This window comes from Rana temporaria, chromosome 7, assembly GCF_905171775.1.
Source record: "Rana temporaria chromosome 7, aRanTem1.1, whole genome shotgun sequence".
NCBI classification, from domain to species: Eukaryota; Metazoa; Chordata; class Amphibia; order Anura; family Ranidae; genus Rana; species Rana temporaria.
Window position 1 is genome coordinate 113,532,693 of NC_053495.1, and position 25,482 is coordinate 113,558,174.

The 25,482-nt window shown below is 41.0% G+C and overlaps 1 protein-coding gene across 1 annotated transcript in view; it reads left to right on the forward strand.

The window, feature by feature from the left end:
* The window catches only part of STXBP3 (syntaxin binding protein 3), a 73,990-nt gene that overhangs the window by 14,784 nt on the left and 33,724 nt on the right, over positions 1–25,482 (forward strand). The window contains exons 2-11 of the mRNA XM_040359845.1: positions 3,294–3,343; positions 3,720–3,801; positions 4,409–4,485; positions 12,083–12,158; positions 12,987–13,087; positions 16,346–16,494; positions 16,582–16,672; positions 21,103–21,227; positions 23,424–23,531; positions 23,810–23,867. Of these exons, the coding sequence (XP_040215779.1) occupies positions 3,294–3,343; positions 3,720–3,801; positions 4,409–4,485; positions 12,083–12,158; positions 12,987–13,087; positions 16,346–16,494; positions 16,582–16,672; positions 21,103–21,227; positions 23,424–23,531; positions 23,810–23,867 (917 nt within the window). The remainder of the gene's footprint in view (positions 1–3,293; positions 3,344–3,719; positions 3,802–4,408; positions 4,486–12,082; positions 12,159–12,986; positions 13,088–16,345; positions 16,495–16,581; positions 16,673–21,102; positions 21,228–23,423; positions 23,532–23,809; positions 23,868–25,482) is intronic.

Below are 25,482 nucleotides of genomic sequence, written 5' to 3' on the forward strand. Positions count from 1 at the left end.
GGGAAGGGGTTAAATAACTAAATTCAAACTAGGGAGTATCCGAGCATAGAGGTGATGGTTTAGTAAACGTAAAAGCTATATCTATAGAGATCCACTAAAGGATAGTGTTGGATAATATCATTAAAGCAGATAATATAGACATGGACTTACTTGACAGGATCAACCTCGCAGCTTGACAACCCAGCAAAGAGTGCTGGTGTGAAGGTGTGAGTGCTCTGTATTTATAGCAAGACCCTCCCATCAGCTATCACAGTTAACTGCAAACAGCTGACTGTTTCCCTGTCACAGAGCCTTTACATCTTGACCCCATATCTGACACGCTTGCTGGGAAGATACTGTTTGAATGACAAGCAGCCAGAAAACTTAATCGGAGACTCGTCAACAAAGACAACTTGATCGGGGGCAAACGGGTGCAAACTGTTGGTTGAAGTGATTTATGAGGGGCCAAATTTTGTGGAGTCGATCGTATTCAGGGTCGCCCCGAGGACGAAAGAGTTCATTGTCGTTGAAGTGCATAAATCGCAGGATCTGCTTGTATCTAGCCCTGGTCATGGAGGCAACGATGGCATATGGTGAATTGGGTCAGTGGACCAATATGATCGCAAAGCCATTTTTTTTTTTTTTTTTTTTTTTAGTTATGCCCATGAGAAGGGATAGGCCCAGAAAGGTCTTAAATTGGGAGGTCTCCAATCTCTGGCAGGGGTCAACTGGGGATTAGCAGCAATGAATTGACCAGCATACAAATTTCTTTGGTCCACAATCGATCTATAGAGGTCTTCCATGAAAAACGGCAAATAAAAATCAAGTGACGTTAAACAATTTCCACCTGATTTCTTGGTTAGCCAGTGAATGGGGGAAGTACAGGTGCTACAGAAGTGGTGGGCTCCCAATTCGGATTGTCAAATGCAGCAGGAAGGGCACTATGGGCTCGACGGGCCTGTCTTTGTCTTCTTAGTGGCTGCGGGACACTAATTGTGCTAGCCACCACTCTAGCTTGAACTGTACTTATGGGACTTGCCACACCACCACGTAATACTGCAGTGCTGGATGAGCGGCATTAGTACTGGCTCTCTGCTCCATACGAGAGCCCTGCGATTCTTGCACCTCAACAGCAGAACAGGGTCGGGTACGCTTGACCTTGGCAGGGACCACTACGCCATCGTCAGAGCTATCTGTCGGGGTGCCGCTGCTGTCTACAGGATCGTATTCTGAGCCTGAATCTGACAGATGGATAACTTCCTCTTCACTCTGATCTGTCATGCTCAGAAATGTGTAGGCCTCTTCACTACTGTACCTTTTTGATTTGACATTTTGACCTCTAAATTTACTGGTACAGTAGTGAGACTCACAGGAAATGGAGCACCTGACTGTCAGCGACTGCTTTAAACGCTACCAAGCAAATTGTTCGCAGAGACAGGCCTGATCCCTGCGAACGCTAACACTGCTGTCATGTGTTTTGTAAGTGACAGTAATCGATTGATACTGGGCTGGGTTGAGGGGCTAAACTCAGGTGCTAGCAGGTATCTGGGCTGATCCCGCTAACACTGCGTTTTTGGGCAATCCTAAGCTACTGAGGACCCTAGTATAGATCTGATCAGATGTTGGTCCGTTCAGACACTATACTGCTAAGAGAGGTGCATGGTGCGTGCGTGGGTGTTAGCGCTACTGGCACTAATCTGACACTGCCTGGGGTGACGCAGACCCTAACTGATGCTAAAACCTGCTAAAAACTGATATCACCCGCTGGACGATCAGGGTTAAGCCTTCATTGGGTAATATACGGCGGGTACCCTGACGCTATAAACCTGTGACACTAATACGGTGATCACTGGTGACATGGGGTGAAAGGGTTAATTAGGGGGCAATCGGGGGGTTGAAACCTTTATTAGGTCATTAATAGGGGTAACTGTCAGTGAAACTAATCAGCTGACTAGCGTCACCTGTGACACTAATACGGCGATCAGAAAAAGGATCGATTAGTGACACTGAGACGGGGTGAAAGGGTTAACGGGGGGCAATCAAGGGGTTAAACCTTTATTAGGGGTGTTTGGGGGGTACCCTTGACCTAACACTTATTAGAGTCACAAGTGGCACCAATGCAGTGATCAGTGAAAATTCAGAAAACTGCAATTGGTGACGGTTGAGGCCCGGTTCACATTGGCACGACATACGCTCTGACTTTGGGAGCACGTTGCATGAGGTGTAAATCAATGGTTCTCTATAAGAGTCGTCTTAACTGGTCTGACACAAGTCGGTCCGACTTTGAAAAAGGTTCCTGCACTGTTTTTGGTCTGACTAGGGCATGATTTCGGCCCATAGATTTGAATGCAAGTCGCATCATCTTATTTGATCTGACTTGTGACTTGTGCTCTGAGGATCTTGAAGGGGAACCCCACACCAAAATTTACCCCCCCCCCCCCTCCCCAAGACCATACCAGACCCTTCGGTCTGCATTCAACCCAGAAGAGGACCAGTGTTTGAGAAGGAAGATGAGGGCATCGCTGGATCATGAGGAGGTGAGTATTGCTTTTTCTTTTCAACAGAATGGAGCAGATGACAGAAATGTGAAAGGAGGAGAAAAAAAAGCTCAAGTGCAGATTGCTAAAAGTCCATGTTAAAGTGTCCTAAATGCTATTGCACTTTGATAATGTAGATGTATTTTCTAGAGTATTGTTTTTCAACTTTTATATGCCTGAACTATGTTAAAGCCTCACAATGCATTTAACTTTTTTTTTTCTTTCTTTTTTAAGTGTATTTTGTGTGTGTGCTCGAGAGAGGAGCCAGACTGCAGGAGTTGGCAGTAGGCAGGCCTCCCCCAGAGGCAATCTGCCACCTTTCTCCATGCCCCGGGTGGCAATGGTGGGTGTGTGAGGGGGACCTCTCACACAGCCCGCCCTACCTGCTCTGCTTTGAAGCCCAATGGGGCAGAGGGACTCCCTATAAGGGAGTGAGAGGATCTAGCCCGCTCAACCAGTCCCGTTAGTCCTTCGCCTCTCTTTTTTAGAGACCGCGTGGTCAAAGTGCGTGCATGTTAACCCAATTTTGAGTGCGTGTAAGTGTGGTGGTTTTTGTGGGAGGGGGGTACTAAGCGCAGGCTTACCTTCGCATAGCACACCCACCGGGAGCCGGGCTGAGACCACCAAACTCAATTCACATGTAGCCGAGATTTAACTTTTCGATGTGGTGTTCCAGACTTGAGCTTTAACTGGTCTGTCATGTTTTAATACATTTTGTATTCGAAATTTTAGGTTAATCATATTTATAATGCTAATTGAAATGTTTTTTTGTTACAGAAATCAAAACTGAAGTTTTAGATGACTGTAGAAAGCAAGATGAATGGAAGGTAAGTTGGTTTCTCGAACAGAAGTAAATACATTTGTTTCACTCCATTTTTTTTTTTTTATTATAATTCTTGGAGTATATATTGCGTAGTTTAATGTATAAAAGATGCAGTGATCATTTGATAATAATTTTATTTTTATAAAGGCTGCTTCAAAGTGGAGCTATATTAGTTTGATTGTGAATTGGCACTTTTATAGCTTTGATCGTAACAAAAAAAGTTGAAGTGTGTGTGTGGCCAGCCAAAATGTTGATTGTAATCAATATATTAATTATGGTTTATTATTATTGCTTGTTATTGCATTTGTACTGTTTTCAAAACCCCTTACTAACTCGTAGATATTGTATGTGTTTTTTTGTTTTGTTTGTTTTTTATTCAGATTCTACTCTTAGATCAGTTTACCACCAGCCTGCTAACGTCATGTTGCAAAATGACGGACTTGTTCCAGGAAGGCATAACAGGTAAAAGCAGAGCATCAAGAAATTTGCAGCAGAATTATGTGAGGAAAAACTACAGTTCCATTTTGTGATGTAATATGCTTATTAGTGTGTGTGGAGCCTGCTTATTAGTGCATCAGTGCTCATTGGTCATCAATTCTTTGGGGTAAATCATTTTTTTTCATGCTGGTTTTCCTAATTTGAGGGATCTGCATCTGCAGAACCAATAGTGAAGAGAAATGTTCTAGCAGGAGTGTCATACTGGCGATCCTCCAGCTGTTGCGGAACTACAAGTCCCATCATGCATCTGCCTGTGGGAGCCATGCTTGTAACTGTTAGCCTTGCAATACCTCATGGGAGTTATAGTTCCACAACAGCTGGAGGGCCGGCAGTTTGATACCTGTGTTCTAGTGAGACACAAACTGTAAAGGATTACCTAATCGGTGCTTCTTAACCTTCCTTACTCCTATCCAAAATGAAAAAAAAAAAGAAGGGGGGGGGGGGATTTGGCTCTACTCCCCCTTTTTGTTCTAAAGATCGTTTGGTGGTATTTGAACATTTGATGTGTGTTCTTCAACAAATGCTATAGCTAAAAATATAACCGATTTTCATTTTTTTCTTTAATTTCTAGTCGTAGAGGACATCTATAAAATTAGGCAACCGTTTCCAGAATTGAAAGCAATTTATTTTATCTCACCAAACGAGAAGGTTTGTAGTTAAATGTTTATTTTTTATTTTTTTTAAATGTTCAACCTGCAGGAATTTTAAAGCAAATAATGTTGTGCGATTTTTGTTTTCTATATACCAGGTGTGCCAAAAGAAAAATATGTTGTATATGTGTCAACTAGGTTTCTCACATACACGTTCTATGGAACTCCCCAGGATTTGTGTCCGATATGGAGACAATTATTTATTTTTTCTTCTTTCATATTTTAAAAGGTTCTGCTCTGGGTCCTGGGGATCAAAGGTTCTGTAGAGCTTTGGGTGGGATAAAGCCTCCATTCCTAGTTTCATATCTTACCTAGTAGCCAGGCTTCATTAACCACTTACCCCCCGGACCATATTGCTGCCCAAAGACCAGAGTACTTTTTGCGATTCGGGACTGCGTCGCTTTAACAGACAATTGCGCGGTCGTGCGACGTGGCTCCCAAACAAAATTGGCGTCCTTTTTTTCCCACAAATAGAGCTTTCTTTTGGTGGTATTTGATCACCTCTGCGTTTTTTTTTTTTTTTGCGCTATAAACAAAAATAGAACGACAATTTTGAAAAAAATGAATATTTTTTACTTTTTGCTGTAATAAATATCCCCCAAAAATATATAAAAAAACATTTTTTTTCCTCAGTTTAGGCCGATACGTATTCTTCTACATATTTTTCGTAAAAAAAATCGCAATAAGCGTTTATTGATTGGTTTGCGCAAAAGTTATAGCGTTTACAAAATAGGGGGTATTTTTATGGCATTTTTATTAATATTTTTTTTACTAGTAATGGCGGCGATCGGCGATTTTTTTTTTCGGTATTGCGACATTATGGCGGACACTTCGGACATTTTTGACACATTTTTGGGACCATTGGCATTTTTATAGCGATCAGTGCTATAAAAATGCATTAGATTACTATAAAAATGCCACTGGCAGTGAAGGGGTTAACACTAGGGGGCGGGGAAGGGGTTAAGTATGCCTGGGTGTGTTCTTACTGTGGGGGGGGGGGGTGGCCTCACTAGGGGAAACACTGATTTTCTGTTCATACATTGTATGAACAGAAAATCAGCATTTCCCCTGCTGACAGGAACGAGAGCTGTGTGTTTACACACACAGCTCCCGTTCCCCGCTCTGTACCGAGCGATCGCGTGTGCCCGGCGGCGATCGCGCCCGCCGGGCACACGCACGGGAGTCGGGGGCGAGCGGGGGGCGCGCGCGCGCGCGCCTCCGGCGGCGCGCGTGCGCCCCTAGTGGCGGCTAAAGGGTAGGACGTCCATTTACGTGGTCTCGCCTAGGAGAGCCACCTTGTGGACGTAAAATGACGGTGCGGCGACGGCAAGTAGTTAATTGGTCTCAGCTGCCTACAGGCTTTTATGCAGGCTGACTGATGCTCGGGACTCTCTCTTGTGGGAACCTGCTTATTGATGAAAAGGCTGATTGCAGATGACATAGTAAAAATGTACAAGATCTGTCTGTTTTAGCGAAACCATTAGTGGGGGGCCCTGTTAGGGACTGACCCAAGTTATTAATTCGGATGACCAGATTTGCTTTTATGATCTTGCTGTGCAGGTCCCTCCTACATTGAGCTGTGTTTTGTATGCTGAATAAAAGTGCAGGGCAAACCTGCATGACCTGGTCCTGTCATGTGTATGGTTTATCCAGAAAAAACATACAAGTCTGTCCCCCTTACCGCGCACACACACATGTACACACATATATGTATAGCTGCAAAGGGTGGGCCAACTCAATATTGAACCATATGGACTAAGTAAGTCTGTGATGCCATTAAAGTTCATGTGCGTGTAAAGGCAGGTGTTCCAATACTTTTGGTAATATAGTGTATGTATGCGTGTCTATTTTGCTGGTCATGTCTGCACACACACTATAGGTCTACTTCTCCTACTATAACTCACATAGGACCACCCATTAACATGGCTAATTGGAAGAAGAAAAAAAGTAAATCCCGCCTGAAGTTTTTTTTCTTTTGTCCTCACTCCAGATCACCTAAGATTGCTGCTCACTATCTTGTTATTTTAGCCCACCCATGTTCAGTCTCTCCTGGTGTGGAAGGCCCTGACATGGAAGGTAAACTCTCCTAATTTAGTGGCATCTATAGAGTCAGGAATGGGTCGTTATGCCACTTTTTGTTTTGTGGTGGGGAGGAATAATGTGATGGGTGGCTGGCATGTGAGTACAGACCATGCATTTTGCTGGCCTGGTTTTCCAATGGTGGCAGAAACTTCTGCCCAGGGTGGGACATTATCATGTTCCAGTTACCAATGTTTAAGCAGGCTCCTGCTGTCTATTTAAGCCAGCAAGGGGGACATTGCATGCTGTTGCAGTCCAAAGTCAAGTTAACTGCAGGTATACCTTGTATTGGGCCTTATCGCTGCTATTGTACTTCCCTGGCTTAGTCAATTTTGGCCACATCTTGCTTTAGTCACGAGCTAGACCACTGAGCCCACTGAAGATGTAGGAATCTAGGTACAGAATGGAGGGTTAGCACTTCTGTGGATAACATAAAATTCCTGAGTTTTTTTCCAGCAGGTATTTTGTGTTGCTTAGATGGAAAAGTCCAGCATCCAGTCAGATGCCTTGCATAAAAGATGCTCTTCCTCCCCACACAGCCATCAATCCAGAGAGTTGCGTTGGTATAGCTTTGGTTCATCTTTTAGAAGGTCAAACTTTAGGCAGTGCTATCGCCATTCTTGCTCACACTATCATTCTCCTTCTCATCAAAGAGGAGTCTGCTGGATATGTGGCATGCTAGCTACGCCTTAAGGGCTTGTTTACACGTGCGTCAATACCCCATATTTATGCAGCATTTAATTATTCAGCATTTTTAAAGCCTCTTAAATGCCTTCCAATGCCTGCCATGAATATTACAATGGCAGCACACAGTGCTGTTTACACAGGAGCAGTAGCGTGTCATGTTAAAATTTAAGCAGCATGTTGCCTTTATGAGGCATTGACACTTGTTAGCCGCCTCCATTGATTTCAGTGGTAATGCTCTGTAACATTATGTACAAATGCACTTGACAGCACATTTCATTTATGGCGTGTGAGTTAAGCATTTATAAAGTGTTAGCTGGGGGAAGACACAGTGCAGGTCCTTGTATCTTAATGCACAGAAATAATGGAGAACCAGGACAGGGCAGCCCCAGCCACTTCCTGTTTTTACAGAGCAGTTGTGTGGCAACACCATTTGCTTCTGTGTGCAGGCAAAGGAATTAAGCCAGGCAGGAGCAAAGGTATTGAGCATTATTTCCAGTGTCAAAGCTTTTTGTGTCGGCAAACTTGAGCTGGACCAAACCAAGTGTCAGACATCAAAGTATATCTTGCAGACAGTTTTCACAAATACATCTGCTCTCACAGCACTCCCACTAGAAAAGCTACACTTTCATGGACACTTACCAAGCATTCTTGAAGCTTTTTAAAGGTATATAAACGCAATTAAAACTAATCAAAAACAAATCGTAAATGCTTTAGTCGCGTTAATGACAATTGCATCTTCATAGTCAACACATGTATAAAGAGACCCAAATAGGCTCCCTTAAGATAATGAATTGGATTTGCCATTGTACATTTGTCTGGCAGCAAAAGAAAGTATGCAACGGTTTATGACAAAAAATAATTTCCCTACGTCCAGAAAGCTAGCAGTAGTTTTGGCCTCGGCACAAGCAGATCTAGACCCCTTGATGTTTCCTGAACACATCAGGTGATGTTACCAGTCGCTTGAAGAAGTCTGAGCCCTTAACTTTTGACTTTTCAGTGGTGTCCTCTCTTGCTGCAGTAAAGTAAGCTATTGCGTGGGAAGAAGTTAATCCACAGCAACGAGAGGTTAATAAATATTGCCCTGATCTGAAAAGCTCTCTCTTCACACCCATGTTGGAAATCAAGGAGTTAATTGAAGAACAGTGATAGCCTATTAACAAGAAGGTGAGCCTGCTGAACAAATGCCATAAGTTGTATTTGCTTAAAGATTTAAAAACTTCCGCCCCACACGAAATAATGAAAAGTCAGCAGCTACAAATACTGTGTAGCTGCTGACTTTTAATATTGGGATACTTGCCTGTCCAGCGTTCCCGCGATGTCGGCACCCGAAGCTGGTTTTCTGATTGGCTTTTGGGTGCTGCCGCGGCCATTCGCGGTAAGGAGATCTGACAGCAGGTTCCCTACTTTGAGAAGTCCGCCCTGCGCTTTCTAACTGACCCAGCAGCAGAGATAGGAGGGGAGCTGAACTTCTGAGGTATGGCGCTGTCTCCTGGAAGTTGGGAATGTTACTTGTCAAAAACAGGTGCCCATTCCCCCTCCCCCAAAAGGTACCAAATGTGGCACCAGAGGTGGGGGGATTCTGCATCATTGGGTTTAACACAGTTGCAGGATGCTTCGCTGTCAAATCTCACGTCACACTGCAGTGGAGAATTCCATTTCCTTTAACCACTTGCCATCTGGGGCAATTTTGACAATTTACACATGCATAAAAAATACTTGGAACCCCCCAAAGATATATTTTCTGAAAGCAGGGGTCCTGGAGAATAAAATGGTGATTGTGCAAATATTGTGTGGCATAAAGAAATTGCAACAGCCATTTGTCTAATATAGATTTTCAGGAAAAAATACACTTGATGCACACAAACGCAACCATTTTTTTTTGGTAAAATAAAGATGTTTCACTGAGTAAATAAATATTAAACGTGTCAAGATGTGAGTTTTTGCCTATGAGATGAGAATCTTTTCTTGGACAAAATTCAGATTCTGGCTTACTTTACAATCCAACTTCAAATTCCAACATCGATAATTCAAAATATTATAGCTAGTTTTGGTCCGGTAGTCAAATCTAAAAGTCAGTTGTATGTGTCCCAGTCAATGGAATATCTGGGGTATTGGTCGATACTGACGCAAACAGACTTTTTTTGCCATCAAGGAATAATTACTTGATTTGGAGTACCAGGATAACCATCTCTACTCCTTTGGTGGCCAGGGATTGTCTTCTGAGATTCTGGTTGTCCAATGGGCAAGCTGTCATCTCGGAACACTTAGGTGTGCTTTATTCAACAGGGAAAGTGTCATGAGTCAGTACATCTTTATGCTTTCTTGCGTGTGACAAGATTTTTGGTGGTTGACTTTATCAGCAAACCTCTTGGCAGGCAAGTTTCTCCATCCTGGTGTATGAACTGTACTTACTGCAGGCTAAATTTTGCAGGAGTGGGAAGTGCATTGCATCGGTCACCAAGTCCGGTTCTTATCCCAATTTGTTAAATTGGTTTGAACGAATTTAAAGCAGCCAGAGGCTTTAAGTAGTGGTGCCACCGAATGGAAATTTTGGTACCGAAAATTACCGTTTTTTTTTTTTTTTTTATATCTATAATTGTATTGTATTCAACTTTTTAATTTTAATATCAATTTAAATTAATATGAATTTATTGTTGGCTATTATTGGCACCTTTTTAGTGCAAGAAAGGCTCAAGAAAAGTTTCAACTTCATTCTTTGCAGTGAGTTTGATCTTCTGTGGAAGGTGTTTGAAAAGTAGGAGATGCTAGCGATAGTCCTGGGGGACTCGGAGTCTATCACCTTATTGTTCTTTTTTTCTTCCTCCTCCTCGTGTTTTTTTTTTTTTTTTTGATGTTGCCGCAATCAAGGCTCACAGACTAAAAATACTACTAATAATCTTCTTTTTAACAAGCATTTATATAGCACCAACAGTTAACGCAGTGCTTTACAATATAAAGGGGGACGGTACGATTACCATATAGTTCAATACAGAAGGAATAGGTGGGCCCTGCTCATATATTTTATAATCTAATGGGAGGGGGAGGTGGTACAAAAGGTAATGGCTGCAGGGGATGATCTGATGGAGGTCACTCGGGTAGAGTTCTTAGGTGAAGGTAGGGTAGGCTTACCAAAAAAGTGAGTATTCAAGGATCTAAAGGTGGACGGGGTATGAGCTGACTGGACAAACTGGGGCAGGGAGTTCCAGAGGATGGGAGAGACTCCAGAGAAGTTTTGGAGGTGAGCATGGAGGTAACAAGGAAGCTAGAGAGCAGGAGGTATTGGTAGGAGCAAAGAGTAAGGTTTGGGCGATATCTGCAGATGAGGCTGATGGTATAGCTGGGGGTGATGTAGATGGCCTTGTATGTTGTGGTGAGTATTTTGAATGTTATACAATGGGGTAGGGGAAGCCAGTGAATAGATTGGCAGAGTGGGGCAGCAGCCATCGATTTGGGTAGAGATGTATTAGTCTAGCAGCAGCATTCATAATCAACTGAAGGGGGGGGGGGTAGCCTGTGTAAAAGTAGGCCAGTGAGGAGAAAGTTGCAGTAGTCCAGGCAGGAAATAACCAAGGAGTGAATACGTTTTTTTGTGGTGTCGTTAGTCCAGAAGGGGCAAATTATGGAAATGTTATGGAGGTTAAGGCAGCAAGATTTAGCCAGTGATTGTCAGAGATCAGAGTCTAGGATTACACCCAGCATCCTGGCATGTGTGGAGGGACCAATGGTTGTGCCGTTGATCTCAATGGTAAAGTCATGGGGAAGGGGATCAGGGAGGAGCAAATATTACAAGCTCAGTTTCAGAACGATCGAGTTTGAGGAAGTGGTGTGACATTCATACTAATGTCACTCAGTAAGTTTGTGATGTGTGAGGAGATTGATGGGCTGAGTTGAGGTGTCGAGAGATGGATCTTGGTGTCCTCAGAATAGATTTTGTATTGAAAACCATGGAAGGTTATCAACTAACCCAGGGAAGAGGTGTATAGAGTGAGAGAGAAAAGAAGGGGCCTAATGACAGAGCCTTGGGGGTACTCCAAAAGAAAGCGGAAGAGGAGTGGATAAAAGGGTGTTGTATGTGACACTGAAAGTGTGCTGAGATAGGAAGGAGGATAACCAGGAAAGAGCAGAGTCAGGGAGGCCAAGGGAGTGCAGTTTAAGGAGAGGGTCAATTCTGTCAAAGGCATCAGGAAGGTCCACGAGTGAGTATGGGAGTACTGGCTGACTATAGGGGATCGAGAAGGTTGTTAGTGTGGTAGTAGCTCATATGGTTGTGGACCAGGCCTTTAAGAAGCTTGGAGGCAAACAAGAGCAGAGAGATTGGACTTAAGTGCTTCCTTTTTGTGCTTCCTAAAGGCCCAAAGAAGGATCATGCAGCTTTCATATCTACCATCTCTGGATGGATGTCGGTTTATTTTGTTGATCTTCGTGTGTGTGTGTGTGTGTGCGCCTCCTGGGCTATTTGTCGTCTGGCTTTGGTAGCTCAAGATTGTAAACCTGCTACCTGGTCTATAGTTCATACTTTTTATGAAGTTTTAAAAAGTAGATGTTCGAGCTGCTGAGGATGCTGCCTTCTGGTTGGTATGCTTTGCAGTCTGCTGCCTAAGGTTCTGACCTATTCTGTTTTTTAGTTGTTTGGGGCCTGTTGTCTTGTGGCCGTGTTGCCCTCCTCTCATGTTCAGTGCTTTGGGACATCCCTATTATAATGAAGATGCCCTTTGATCTGTTAAGTGTGTGTGTGTGTGTGTGTGTGTGTGTGTGTGTGTGTATACTGATGGACAATAATGCTTATAAGCCCTATGGTTAAAATTTTCCTAATTTAAATTTTATTTCAGTCTGTGGATTGTCTGGTGAATGACTTTAAGCCCAAACAGTGCAAATACAAGGCTGCTTATGTTTACTTCAGTGATGGTAAGTATTACCTAGTTGATGTACAGTTGGCTAAGCAATTTTTTATTCTACTGTAACTTACATAGTCTTGCCTCAGATATACTATAGAGGGACAGCAAAGTCATTGGGATAAAGTTCCTTTTTATTGCGTAACAAAACACTAACTGAATGAAGAGGCCTGCCTCTTTAGCCACCGACAACTTCCAAGCCCTCTAATGTTATATTTGACTAGCACACCTGGAAACCAAACATGATAGAAGGTAAAATCCAAATTCACCTTCCCCATGGTCTACTTCCTTGCTAGTTGGGCCCCTCACTGCTGCCTTTTGTGTGCAAGATTATATTCTGATGTGCAGGTAGCAATCTATCTGTTTCAAGGCGGAGGGGAAGAAGTCTGGCTGTGCTAGTTGCCTGATTGGGTCTTAACTGCTTTTGTTCACTGACACTAGAAAGTGAACAACCAGGTAATATGGCAGTGCAAAAATCTTTACAATACAATAAACAAACACAGTATTCAAAATCGCCAATATAATGAACAAATGCATCTAGGGATAGGTACGGTGACATGTAATACCCAAGAGTCACCTATAATTTTGACATTTATGCCTGACAAATGTATAACCAGGGGTAAACTGTATCGAAAAGTACAATTGATAAACCAGAACAAGAAGTAACAGAGGACAATAGAGTCAATGATAAAGAACTGGCATGTGATTTAGATTCTTGCTGTTTTAGTTTGCTCATATGACCACTCCTTTTGTGACTTTTGTCATATTGTGTATTGGCATGCTTATGATTGTTAGAATTATGTTCCCTTTTTATTACTCACACACTTTTTTGTCTTTACAGTATGTCATGACAGCCTCTTCACAAAGCTAAAATCTTGTGCCCCCAAAACAATAAAGATGTGCAAGGAAGTTAACATTTCTTTTTTCCCCAGAGAGTCTCAGGTAATTGTCTTGTGATTTATAAATTGATTTTATTCTTTAGTTCACAAGTAAGCCTGCCAAAAATTAATTGTTCATGAGCAGTTTTAAAGCCACACATAGTGGGTTCACTGCAGTAAATGGTGCATACGTTCAAGGATAAGTTCACCTTTAGTAACGTGCTGATACCCCACCCGATCCCCCATTGTGACAGCAGGAGGAGGATCCCTTCCCTGCACCCGCTGTCACAATTCAAAAGCTGCGCAGGCCTCCGCCCACAAGGCTGCATCATTCATTCACAAAGTTCTGTAAATAAATGAACTGCCATTGCGGCTGATACCTAGTAGTACTTGTAACGGTCACCACCGTTTACGACCTTCCATCAACCCACGACAGCTCATCTGACACTCCAACCGTCCAACAGACATCAGACATCCCAGAATAACGAGACTTGCTCCGTTGCTGGTTTCAAATGTATGACCACTTTTAATGGTAACTTTCAGTCTTCTATACAGTACAACAGGTTACAGTAATCACAGGAACAAAACCACACCCCACCCATACATCACATGATGAGCTTCAATCACATTCTTTTAGATAATTACATAGAGGAGTTAATTATCCCCCAGACGTTACGTCTCCGACAATAAGTCATTCACCTGCACCTGAGAAGTCACATTCCTTCATTAAAATAATTCAAACAAAACACCATCACACAATGCTTTCCACTCAATCCACATCTTTAGACAGACGGTCTGTCTCCGCATACAGCTTGACAAGTTCCATTCCACACACAACCAGTATTTAGCATACATAATGAGAGATCCTGGACCAGACTCAATTAGCATGTCAACAGTCTACCCAGAGAGATGAGTCATAGAATTAACACTTTACTGATAGCTCATATTGCAGGAGATATTGCAATGTCCCCTGTCCTGTAATTTAGGACATCATTTCTCAGTCACCCTATGGCCCTATCGGACATAAGGTGACATAAGACTCCTTGGTGACGCCGGTACAGGAGTACCCCTTATCCTTCCAAAGTCTCTGTTTGTCACGGGCCATTTTGTTACAGTACTCAATGAACGACAGGGGTGCTGGTTGTTTATTGATCTTCCTGCCCATATCAAAGGTATGGGCGGCAGATCTACTGTCTGCAGGAGCCTGATGGGTGCAATGCTTTTACAGGCTTCTGAAAAAAAAAATGCACTGCTTTTTTTATTTTAATTTTTTTAAAGGTGAACTTGGCCTTTGAATCGTATCTAAACCAAAATGTATCATATTGTAGCTTACCAGGCCTTGGATGAGATTTTTTTTTTTCACCTGGTAATTCCTACGTTTACTCCCCCTCTTATCTATGAAGGGAGTTATGGTTGTTACCCTGGCTAGGCTCCAGCATGGCTACCTTTTTTTTCATCTCTACATATGGGTTGAATGATAAGATTTTTTTTTTGTTTTCAGTTCAACTCAGAGAGACAAGGACACTGCATTTCTGGCAAGATCAGCAGCTATATTTTGTACTTGCCAAAAGTGTTCTTGGTATGAATGAAGGAAACTAATGAAACCCCCACATTAAGGACTTGTAATCTCCAAAATATTAAATTTTGTTCTTGGGTTTAGGTATCCCTTAATGGCTTATTCAACCTGCATTGTGCTAATATGTTGTGATGATGTGCTGCAAGAAAATGCAGCATTTTCTGTTTTTCCGGTGCACACAAATGCCAGGGAGTGGTGGGAACTGCCACCTGCAGGGTGAAGCTCTAGGCTCAATTACACATATTAAAACGCAAAACAGTGCAGCGCAAACAACTAAATCATAAACCACTAGTCCATATAAAAACAATTCATGGTGAGGTAGAATCAATGCCACAGTGTCAGTGTGCGTCCAAATCGAGCATGCAAGTGTCGGCGAGTCCAGTCCATCCACCAAAGACCTAAGCAGCCGCTCACCTCCTACTAATGACCAAAAGGTCGGGGATGCGCCTTTCCACACAGTGGGGATCTCGGTCCTCCAATGTCAATCAATGGCACAGCAGATGATCTCACCACTATATATGTATATAAATAAAATGGAACAGAATCTAGTGCTCTCTGGTTGGCTCAATTTTCTTTAAGAAAAGTTAAAAGCACTTTGTAACGAGAACCTTGCTCGCTCGGTTCCACTCTCCCCACACTCCTCTGCTACTATTGGATCAGATTGCAGATCGCAACGTCTGATGGTTCAGTCATCCGATGTTCCGGGATTCGAACTACAACTATGTGCTGTTCAAATCCATTTTTAATAGCTCAGAACAAACACCAGGCAGGCTGTATGTAAGTTCAAACATGAATCTCTTTTATTGGATGAACACACACTTTTTTTATACATGGCAGTTTGAACACCCTGCCCCCAACAACCACTTTCCTATTGGTCAGTTGTAAAACACATTGTAGTTCTCAATTAGGTCCCCTTGGCCATGCAAATGAGGACTTGAAACAGGGTCAGCAGGGATTGGTCCGATTAGCTTGAATAGGAGGACTGATATGTGTAATGACACAGAAGCCCCAGGGGTTAATTAAAGTACATAAACACAGTCAAACGCAGAACAATGCTTTTCTTCCAGACCATGGAGCCATCTGGAGGGGGGGTTAGCCTTAAGACAGGGCAGAAGACCTACCACTGTGTAATAGACTCAAGGGAGAAATATTTCAGTATTCCAAGGTTCATGACACACTTACAAATAGAACACTTCTCCTAAGTGCTCGGATAAATCGTTATGGTAAATGCATGAAAACTGATAAGATGGCCGCGGGTGATTTCATACGTAGATCCACTCCCGTTATGTTCGTAGGTGGGACTTTGTCTGCTGAAATGTTCCTGTCCCCCTGCTGGAACACAGAGCTGTATACAGCTGATGTTACATACAGTTGATCCTACACGGACAGCTGCTGCATAAGTTGGCATTTCCAGAGTGCTGTGGTTAACTTTCTCTTCTGTTCATTGAAAGACTCAGTAGACTTGGTAGATCAAGGTCATTGGGTATTTCTCCACCTGCAGAAGTAGGCTGCTAGCTATAATCATAAGATTAGAACACGACCAATGATCGACTCCTACTGGTGGCCAAACCCTTTATCTGCAAAACACATTCCTTTTCTTGTTTAGGAGTTAGGCCCTAGAAAAAAAATCCTCTTTAATTTTTCAGGTTTTTTAGCACATGCACAGAATCGCACCATTGGAGGCTGTACGGTCACCTAAGGGTACATTATTTCCCCCCCAAGTAGCCCAATTTTGTTTTCTCCAAGGTGTTCCTTCTGAATCTCCCTGAAGCCTTTCATCTGCTGTACAGTCCAGATAAATGTGTGGATAAAGAAACTGCATTGCAAACCATCGCAGAACAAATAGTCACACTGTGTGCTACTCTGGAAGAGAATCCTGGGGTTCGCTATAAGAGGTAATGGTTTACATGTAACTTATGTAGAATGCTGTTTTATTGAACTCGTGTAATGTGATTTTTCTGGTCTACATTTTATGTCTGAAGAGAACCACTAGATAATGCTGAAAATTTGGCTAACTTGGTGGAAGAGAAGCTTGTTCAGTATTACAAGACTGATGAAAGAAACCCGTTTAAGGTAAGCGGATTAGACCTTGCATTATATTGTTTAGTTAAACTGTTAAATGGGATATTCTAGTTAAAAATTGGAAATAAGAGACTCGGGTGTATAAGAATTTATCCTGTTAATGGTTTCCATTTTTCCGGGTGTTGCAGTGCCACCTCCTTCTCAGAGTGGTTTTGGGTTCTAGGTGGTCCCCAGGTCACTGGGAGGTTTGGTCATCGGTGTGATGGCACCACGCCTGCTATTCTCCTCAGATCCTACTACTTTCTCTTTCATTGGGTCCTGCATTCACGCAGCACTTTGAACTTGTCCCTGCATTTCCCACACCCACACTGATTCATCTTTCTTCAACAACGTTTCTGTTCTCTGCTGTTAGTGATGTGACTGGCAGTTGCATCATCTGATGGTAAAACCATGCTCACCAACCAACTTTTAAGGCCAGAGAAGAGATTCTAGTTTGTATTTGTATTTAATATAATATGAGGATTGCGCTACCCTGGTAGGTGGCCTATATCCACCTAATCATGTGTGATAAACAATAATTCTAATTAACACCTATGTGTATCACCTTGTGCTATTTCACCACAGGTTTACTATTAAATAACAATCCACCAAAAATGTGTATATAAACAGATAACAATCCTCCTTATATTCAGCTTCTACGCGTTTCGCAGAATTTGTTGGGTTCCTGATGACGCAACAAATTCTGCAAAAATGCGTAGAAGCTGCTGACACCCACGGGACAACACGCCGATCATAAGAAAGGCTCGGGGGAAACGTGATAGAGGAGCGCCTTTTCTCTCATATGTTTGCATACACGGCTGGAGAAGCTTGGTGCCGGCATATAGGCACACTAAGATGTGAGTGCAATATTTGCTTTGTTTTTTTAATCCAATAAATTATTTTACCTACTATACTATGATGGGCATCCTTTTCCTGTGAGCTTTTATAGGGAAAGGGAGGCAATAATAATAATAATCTCAAGACACCTGACAACTGTGGTGACGTAAAAGAGGAGTGGTTATCCTGGGAATGAACCAAAGGCATTTATTGAATAGGATCTGGTGAGTGGCCATTTTTAACGGTGATGGGATTATCACGGAAGTGGTAAAATCATGTTGTACTTGAACACTCCACAGGAGGAATATTGATTGTTTATGAGCACTTGGTTATCACATTGGGACTTTCCTAATAAATTGAAGAGGATTCATATAGGGATTCTTCCTTATACATATATTTTTCAATTATTTTTTTTATCATTTGTTGTGGTTTTGTGACACAATATTTTTTTGTGAAACCCGTAACATGTGCATTTTTGAAGATTTAAAGAGCACTATTTTGATATATTAACACGCGCATGGTATATTTTAGGTGTTTTTTCATATATACATACATAATCTCTGTATATAAGAAGGATTGTTATCTGTTTATACACACATGTCATTTAGTAGTAAACCTGTGGTGAAATGGCACAAGGTGATACACATAGGTGTTAATTAGAATTATTTTTGTTTATCACACATGATTAGGTGGATATAGGCCACCTACCAGGGTAGCGCAATCCTCATATTATATTAAATACATTTTAGGCAAGCCACGATAGAGTGACGTGCACCCTTTTGATTGCAGCAAACCATCCAATTTAGAACAAATTTTGTTTTTTTCCATTTGCGCCAGTAACATCCATCCCATATAGTTTGTATTTGTACACATTCTGCTAAGGATAAATGGTGTGTGTGTGTGTGTGTGTGTGTGTGTGTGTGTGTGTGTGTGTATGTATATATGTATATATGTGTATATATATATATATATATATATATATATATATATATATATATATATATATATATATATATATATATATATATATATATATATATATATATATATATATATATATATATGTATGTGTGTGTGTGTGTATATATATATATATATATATATATATATATATATATATATATATATATATATATATATATTACAGACCAAAAGTTTGGACACACCTTCTCATTCAAAGAGTTTTCTTTATTTTCATGACTATGAAAATTGTAGATTCACACTGAAGGCATCAAAACTATGAACTAACACATGTGGAATTATACATAACAAAAAAGTGTGAAACAACTGAAAATAGATTTCATATTCTAGGTTCTTCAAAGTAGTCACCTTTTGCAGCAGACACATCTCTAGAACTGTTAAGAGGAGACTGTGTGAATCAGGCCTTCATGGTAGAATATCTGCTAGGAAACCACTGCTAAAGAAAGGCAACAAGCAGAAGAGACTTGTTTGGGCTAAAGAACACAAGGAATGGACATTAGACCAGTGGAAATCTGTGCTTTGGTCTGATGAGTCCAAACTTGAGATCTTTGGTTCCAACCCCCGTGTCTTTGTGCGACGCAGAAAAGGTGAACGGATGGACTCATGCCTGGTTCCCACTGTGAAGCATGGAGGAGGAGGTGTGATGGTGTGGGGGCGCTTTGCTGGTGACACTGTTGGGGATTTATTCAAAATTGAAGGCATACTGAACCAGCATGGCTACCACAGCATCTTGCAGCGGCATGCTATTCCATCCGGTTTGCGTTTAGTTGGACCATCATTTATTTTTCAACAGGACAATGACCCCAAACACACCTCCAGGCTGTGTAAGGGCTATTTGACCAAGAAGGAGAGTGATGGGGTGCTGCGCCAGGTAACTCCCTCTTGAAGCTCATCAAGAGAATGCCAAGAGTGTGCCAAGCAGTAATCAAAGCAAAAGGTGGCTACTTTGAAGAACCTAAAATATGAAATATTTTCAGTTGTTTCACACTTTTTTGTTCTGTATAATTCCACATGTGTTAATTCATAGTTTTGATGCCTTCAGTGTGATTCTACAATGTTCATAGTCATGAAAATAAAGAAAACTCTTTGAATGAGAAGGTTCGTCCAAACTTTTGGTCTGTACTATATATATATATATATATATATATATATATATATATATATATGTGTGTATATATATATATATGTGTGTGTGTGTGTGTGTGTGTGTGTGTGTGTGTGTGTGTGTGTATGTATATATATATATATATATATATATATATATATATATATATATATATATATATATATATATATATATATATATATATATATATATATATATATATATATATATATATACACATACACATACACACACACACACACACACACACACACACACACACACTCCATTTATCCTTAGCAGAATGTGTACAAATACAAACCAGAATCATTTCTCTGGCCTTAAAAGTTGGTTGGTGAGCATGCTTTTAACATCAGATGATGCAACTGCCAGTCACATCACTGACCGCAGAAACAGAAAGAAAGATGAATCCGTGCTTTTGGATAGAAACCATTCTTTAAAGAGGAGGTTCCATAAAAATAAAAAATAAAATAATAATTAAAAGTCAGCAGCTACTAACACTGGAGCTGCTGACTTTTAATAAGGACACTTACCTGTCCTAGCCACCAGCAATGTCAGCCCCCGCCGAGGCCGATCCTCGATCCTGGCAGCTCCAAGCGCCGCCATCCACAGTAAGGGAAACGGGCAGTGAAGCCGTATGGCTTCACTGCCCGTTTCCTACTGCGCATGCGCGCGCAGCGCTTTGTGAAGGGGCCGGCTGCTTTCTGGGACACGCACAGTTCACAGAATGCAGCGCGCCCCATTCACAAGAAGACGCCCAGTGTAGGAGGAGAAGAGATTCCACCGCGGACGATGAAGAGGCAGATTCGGCACTTCCGCATAGCAACAGCTATTTAGGGTGATAAAAATTTTTTTTTTTTCTAGGTTTTTGGTGAAATTTTTTATTTTTTTTGGTGGAACCTCCACTTTAAGCCATTTCTTGTTCCATAGCTGCCAGGATTGAAAATTACATTTAACAGTTCCATAAGTTCAGCTTAGATAATTGCATTTGATGATAATAAAGAAAACGAATTTACACAGGCTAAACAAAATATTAAATTGCCCTAATTATTGCATTCATTGAGTATATTTTCCTCTTCTCCTGAGGAATTTCTATACTCTTCAGCATTTTTACAAAGTTTTTATTTTGGGTAAATCACAAAATAAATATACAAAAGTAACATGTGAACAAACTACATAAAAGGTGACCATGCCCTGCCCATATAAGTTTACCATGTGTAAGCAAAACCTGAGCAAATCGTGCTGCAAAAAAACAGCATCTGATAACCTTAGCAGACCAGTCGTTTGAGTTTGATAGGCTAACTAGAATCCATTCTGTGACCAGTTTATCAAATGGCCATTTATTGCCCGTATGGATAGTCTGGATGGTTATTTTTTGATTTAATAAATTCTGTACTTTTTTTCATAATTTATAATGTTTTTTTTTTGTTTTTTGCGCTTTTTGTGGTGTAAGGATAAAAATAAAAGGTTGTGTGTTTGTTTGTTTTTTTTACCGCAGGAGAAAAGTCAGTCCCAGCTACTTATACTTGACAGAGGATTTGATCCAGTTTCTACGGTGCTGCATGAACTAACTTTTCAAGCAATGATTTATGATCTTTTGCCCATTGAAAATGATGTTTACAAGCAAGTACATTTTTGCTTTTCCTTAAAATAAATTATATGCTTGTGAAGCACTGTTGTATACAAGTCATTTTTGCACAAAACCTGATTATATTTTATTCTGTCTGTAGATCTTTTTTTTTTTTTTTTTTTATTCTATAGCTGAGTCATGAAATGTTTGGATATTAACAGGAACCTGTGAGCTGGTTTGCTGACTTGCTTTTATAGGTGCACATTACGGGTTCTCCTTCGTCGTATTAAACTCAAGGACAAAAAAGTATTAGTGTATATTGCAGTTTACCAATTCTTGGATATGGTGGCTGCTTTTTTCTTTTTTAGTTTTTTTTTTTTTCCCTTTATTCTCACCTGGTGATTCTGCCAGTAAGTCTGTTATTTTTTTGAACAGGCCAAGCTATCCTGCAAATGGCAAATGTACCAATTAGAGTTGAAACAAACCATTTAACACTGACAGGGGTGCTTACAATGGTTTGCATTTTATTTATGTAAAACCTTTTTATCGAAAAAAGAAACAAAAAAAAAAACGTTCCTGTAACCGCCTAATGAGTGTTAGCTGGCGTTTGGCTCCAATTTGATAATCCATCTAATTCTGCTAGTACTTCTAACGCTAGACTACCCCTAGGCTGACAGTGCTGCTGTCCAAAAAGGGGAGTGTAGGCACCTTAAAACAGGAAGTGTTACTGGCAGGATCACAGGGTGAAAATAAAGAGGAATAAGCCTAAGAAGAAAACAAATGCAGCCACAAATTTAAGGATTGGCAAGCTGTGCAGTATATAGAAAAAACGTGTGGTTTTGGTTTTAATACCACTTTAACTTTACTAGCTATTAACACAAATCTAAAAAAACATTGAAGTCTGAAAAGTCTTGCTTTCCATTTTACATGCTTATTCTAGGTCAGTGACTCATTACATAGTGAAAACAGAATCATGTTAGTCCTAGATCCGTCGCAGTACAAAAGTGACTCATGGCAGCCGATATATTTTTCTCACTCCTTCGCCCTCCTTTTTTTCTTTAACACTTAATTTGTTCTTAACTCCTTGCAACTAACGCTTAACAAAGTCGATAATGTCAGCCTCAAACACAACTCTAAAACATTAACCCCCAACACTAATCTAGCTGTAAACGAAATGCCTATTGTGCTGAAAACTCCCCTCCTCCTGTGGAGTCTGCAGCATGGCTGACCTTGTTTGGAAATGGTTGATTGAGAATCTGAGGTGTCATAAAGATTGTACAACTTTGTACTTAAAGTAGAAGGAAATGCTTCCCTTCAACTCTTTTGAACACTCATTAACCACAATAGTAGAAATTCTGCATTGTTCAAATTTGTTTAATATGCTTCTTTTGTACCTCATTTTCTTTTGGACCTCATTTTCTTTCAAAGGTCCCCCTGTCACGTGACCACACTGCTTTTGACTTTAGTAGATCTGTGTGGCTGTTGGATTTGAACCAGATTCTCACTAAGCTTGTTACTACCAGAAGTGGCATACCTAGCTGTTCATACCGATGGCCGGGCGACACGGGGGCAAATCCAGGTGGGACAGAGGCTGGGCTAGATAGGACAAGGCAAGGCAGGGACTAGGCTACTCAGAGCTCTGCTGATTTTATGACAACGACTTAAGGAAGTGCCTGTGAGCTGCCATATTCAGCTCAACAGACAGACCATTGATGGTACAGAACAGGAAATTGCTGATCTAGACAATCAGCAATTCAGAAAATGCAAGTTATTTGGCTTACTAATCGTTTGCAAATTTTGCTTTTTGAGTGGATTTCCACTTTTAAGCTGAACACCAGGTACAAAAAAAATATTAAAGTATATTCCTCGATGGCTACAAAGGATAGAAATCTGCTTTGTGTGCACAGTGCATTTGCAAACCTAGATTTTACCTTTTTGAACCAATGGTGACTTAATCAATGTGTTGCATGGCATTAGCAGGGAGCAGAGCTGTGGGTCTATCCACTACAGTCTAGGAGCAAAAAAACTTAATGGAGTGGATAAAAGATCATTCATCCAGCTCAAGGAGAGGGAGAGCAGTAGTGTTTATTACACAAAGCTCCTACACAGAGGCATAAAAATTCAGAAGTTGTTTCATGCTAGATTACTGCACAGATGTGAAATAAATACACAAAGGAGATCAACCTATTCTAAATAGAAGCATGTCAAATAATGTGTTTTAATTCTTTTTCTGCTGTATTCTACAATAGATATCGGACAGACACCTCCGTTGGAACAAAGGACAAAGAAGGCCGCTTAGATGAGTCTGATGAACTGTGGGTGAAAATTCGTCACAAACATATCGCTGATGTCTTAGAGTATGTATTCATGCATCATACATTTTTTATATATAGCATTTTTATGGAGGTTATAGATTTTTCTCAAATTTTTTAGCGGTGTGTTGATCATCACAGGTATGACAATTTCACTACTTTCTGGGCAAGAACATTTTTCCATGAAATGAGGAAATCCAGTTTTATAGCAGTGAACTTTGGTTTAGCCCTTGACAGTTCAGTTTTGGAACTTTCATTGTGTTTTAGTTATTTTGTTTCAAATATTAGAATTTCCATACTGTATTTCAATTTTATTTTAACAGGGAGATACCAAAACTTGTTAAAGAAATTTCTTCTAGCAAAAAAGAAGCTGAAGGCAAGGTAATACTGGGCTAAAGAAAATGTTTACAATTTTTACTGTTTGTTTTGTAGAGATGTTTATTTTCATCTAGTATTAAAAGCGTTGTTTATGTACAGGTTGTATTTGCATAGGGTAAGGGCCAATTCACACTGCGATTCAGCACTAGTGCCGGTCTGTGTTGCCGGCTGGCTAAGGAGCAGTGTTGCACGATTCAGCACACCATCTGTCAGTTGTTTCCTGTGTGTTCCTGTGGTGACAGACCTTTTACCATGCAGTAAAATGTCTGTCGCTGCACATAGTGTGAATTGGCACAAAGTCATATTTTGCCCACCCATGCCTTGCTTTCTGCTTTGCAGTTCTACAAGGTTGTGCTTTTACTGCCTTGTTTCACATTGTAGTTCTATGACCTGCATGAGGTTCATGGGCTCTACACCACTTAGAGCTCCATGTAGTGGCCAATTTCTAAAGGGTTTATATATTATACAATGACTAATATATGGTAGAGAATGTAATACCAAAAGCTGTAAATAAGGTAAACACCGCTAGAATTAAATCTAAGCATTCACAGAAAATACACTAAGGTGCAACACCTGACCTTACCAATGGGCCACACACAATTCAGTATGTGAAATGCTACAGAAGATTGTCAGAGATTGCAGAGATACTATAGAAGATGGCCAGAGACATACCATGGTGAATTTGGGGAACTTTGGACCTGTATCAGAAGACAGTCAAAGTCTAGGAACATATTAAAGTATAGTGTTTGGCTGAAGCCATTTATTATCAATCAACTGTTTTACTCTTTTTAAATCATAATCACAACAAACTACCAAATGACCCTGATCAAAAGATTACATAACCCAGTTCTTAATACTTTTTAACATCAATGACAGCTTGAAGACTTTTGTGGTATTTGTGGATGAGGCTCTTTATCTTCTCGGATGGTAAAGCTGCCCATTCCTCTTGGCAAAAAGCCACATGTTTTCAGAGTCCTGTATTTCACCTGAAGTTATTTGTGGGTGCGCTGGCAGGACGCTCAATGTCCTGCTAGCCGCATTTTTGAGGCTCTAGTGGGGATCCGTCAGCCGCTAGTGGCATAATAGCGCGCAAAATCTACGGTAAAGTGATGCTTTTTAACGGCAATTTATCGCTGACGCTGCCCACGCCACAGTGTGAAAGTAGCCTAATGCTCCAATTGGTTGTGTTATCAACCAAATTGTCAAACCATCCAACGGCTGGTGTCATAGCCGATCACATGTGCAGCATCATGGCAGTTGTAGATCAAAAGGTGGCCAAGATGCAAGCTTCCTTGGCTGAAACGAATGGAGGGTTTACTTCCACTTTAACTGAAGCTTACTGCTGGGGTCCAAGTTCCACAAAAGTGCCAAAAGACTGCATTGACCCAGTTGGGCAATGGGGCCCCACACTTACTAATAAATTCAGTGCAAAAATGTGCTGTGCTGCCAGGTGCAAGCCTGGATAGTCTGTACAGCCTCTGGTACCAGCATGCCTTGTCAGTCCCGTGTTTCTGCTATGTCCCATTAGTTATCCCTCCATGTAGCAGTAGTTGCCAGCCATCCTACCCACAACTACTGCATGTTCTTTACATGGTCCCTCTCCATTTTATTTCACCCA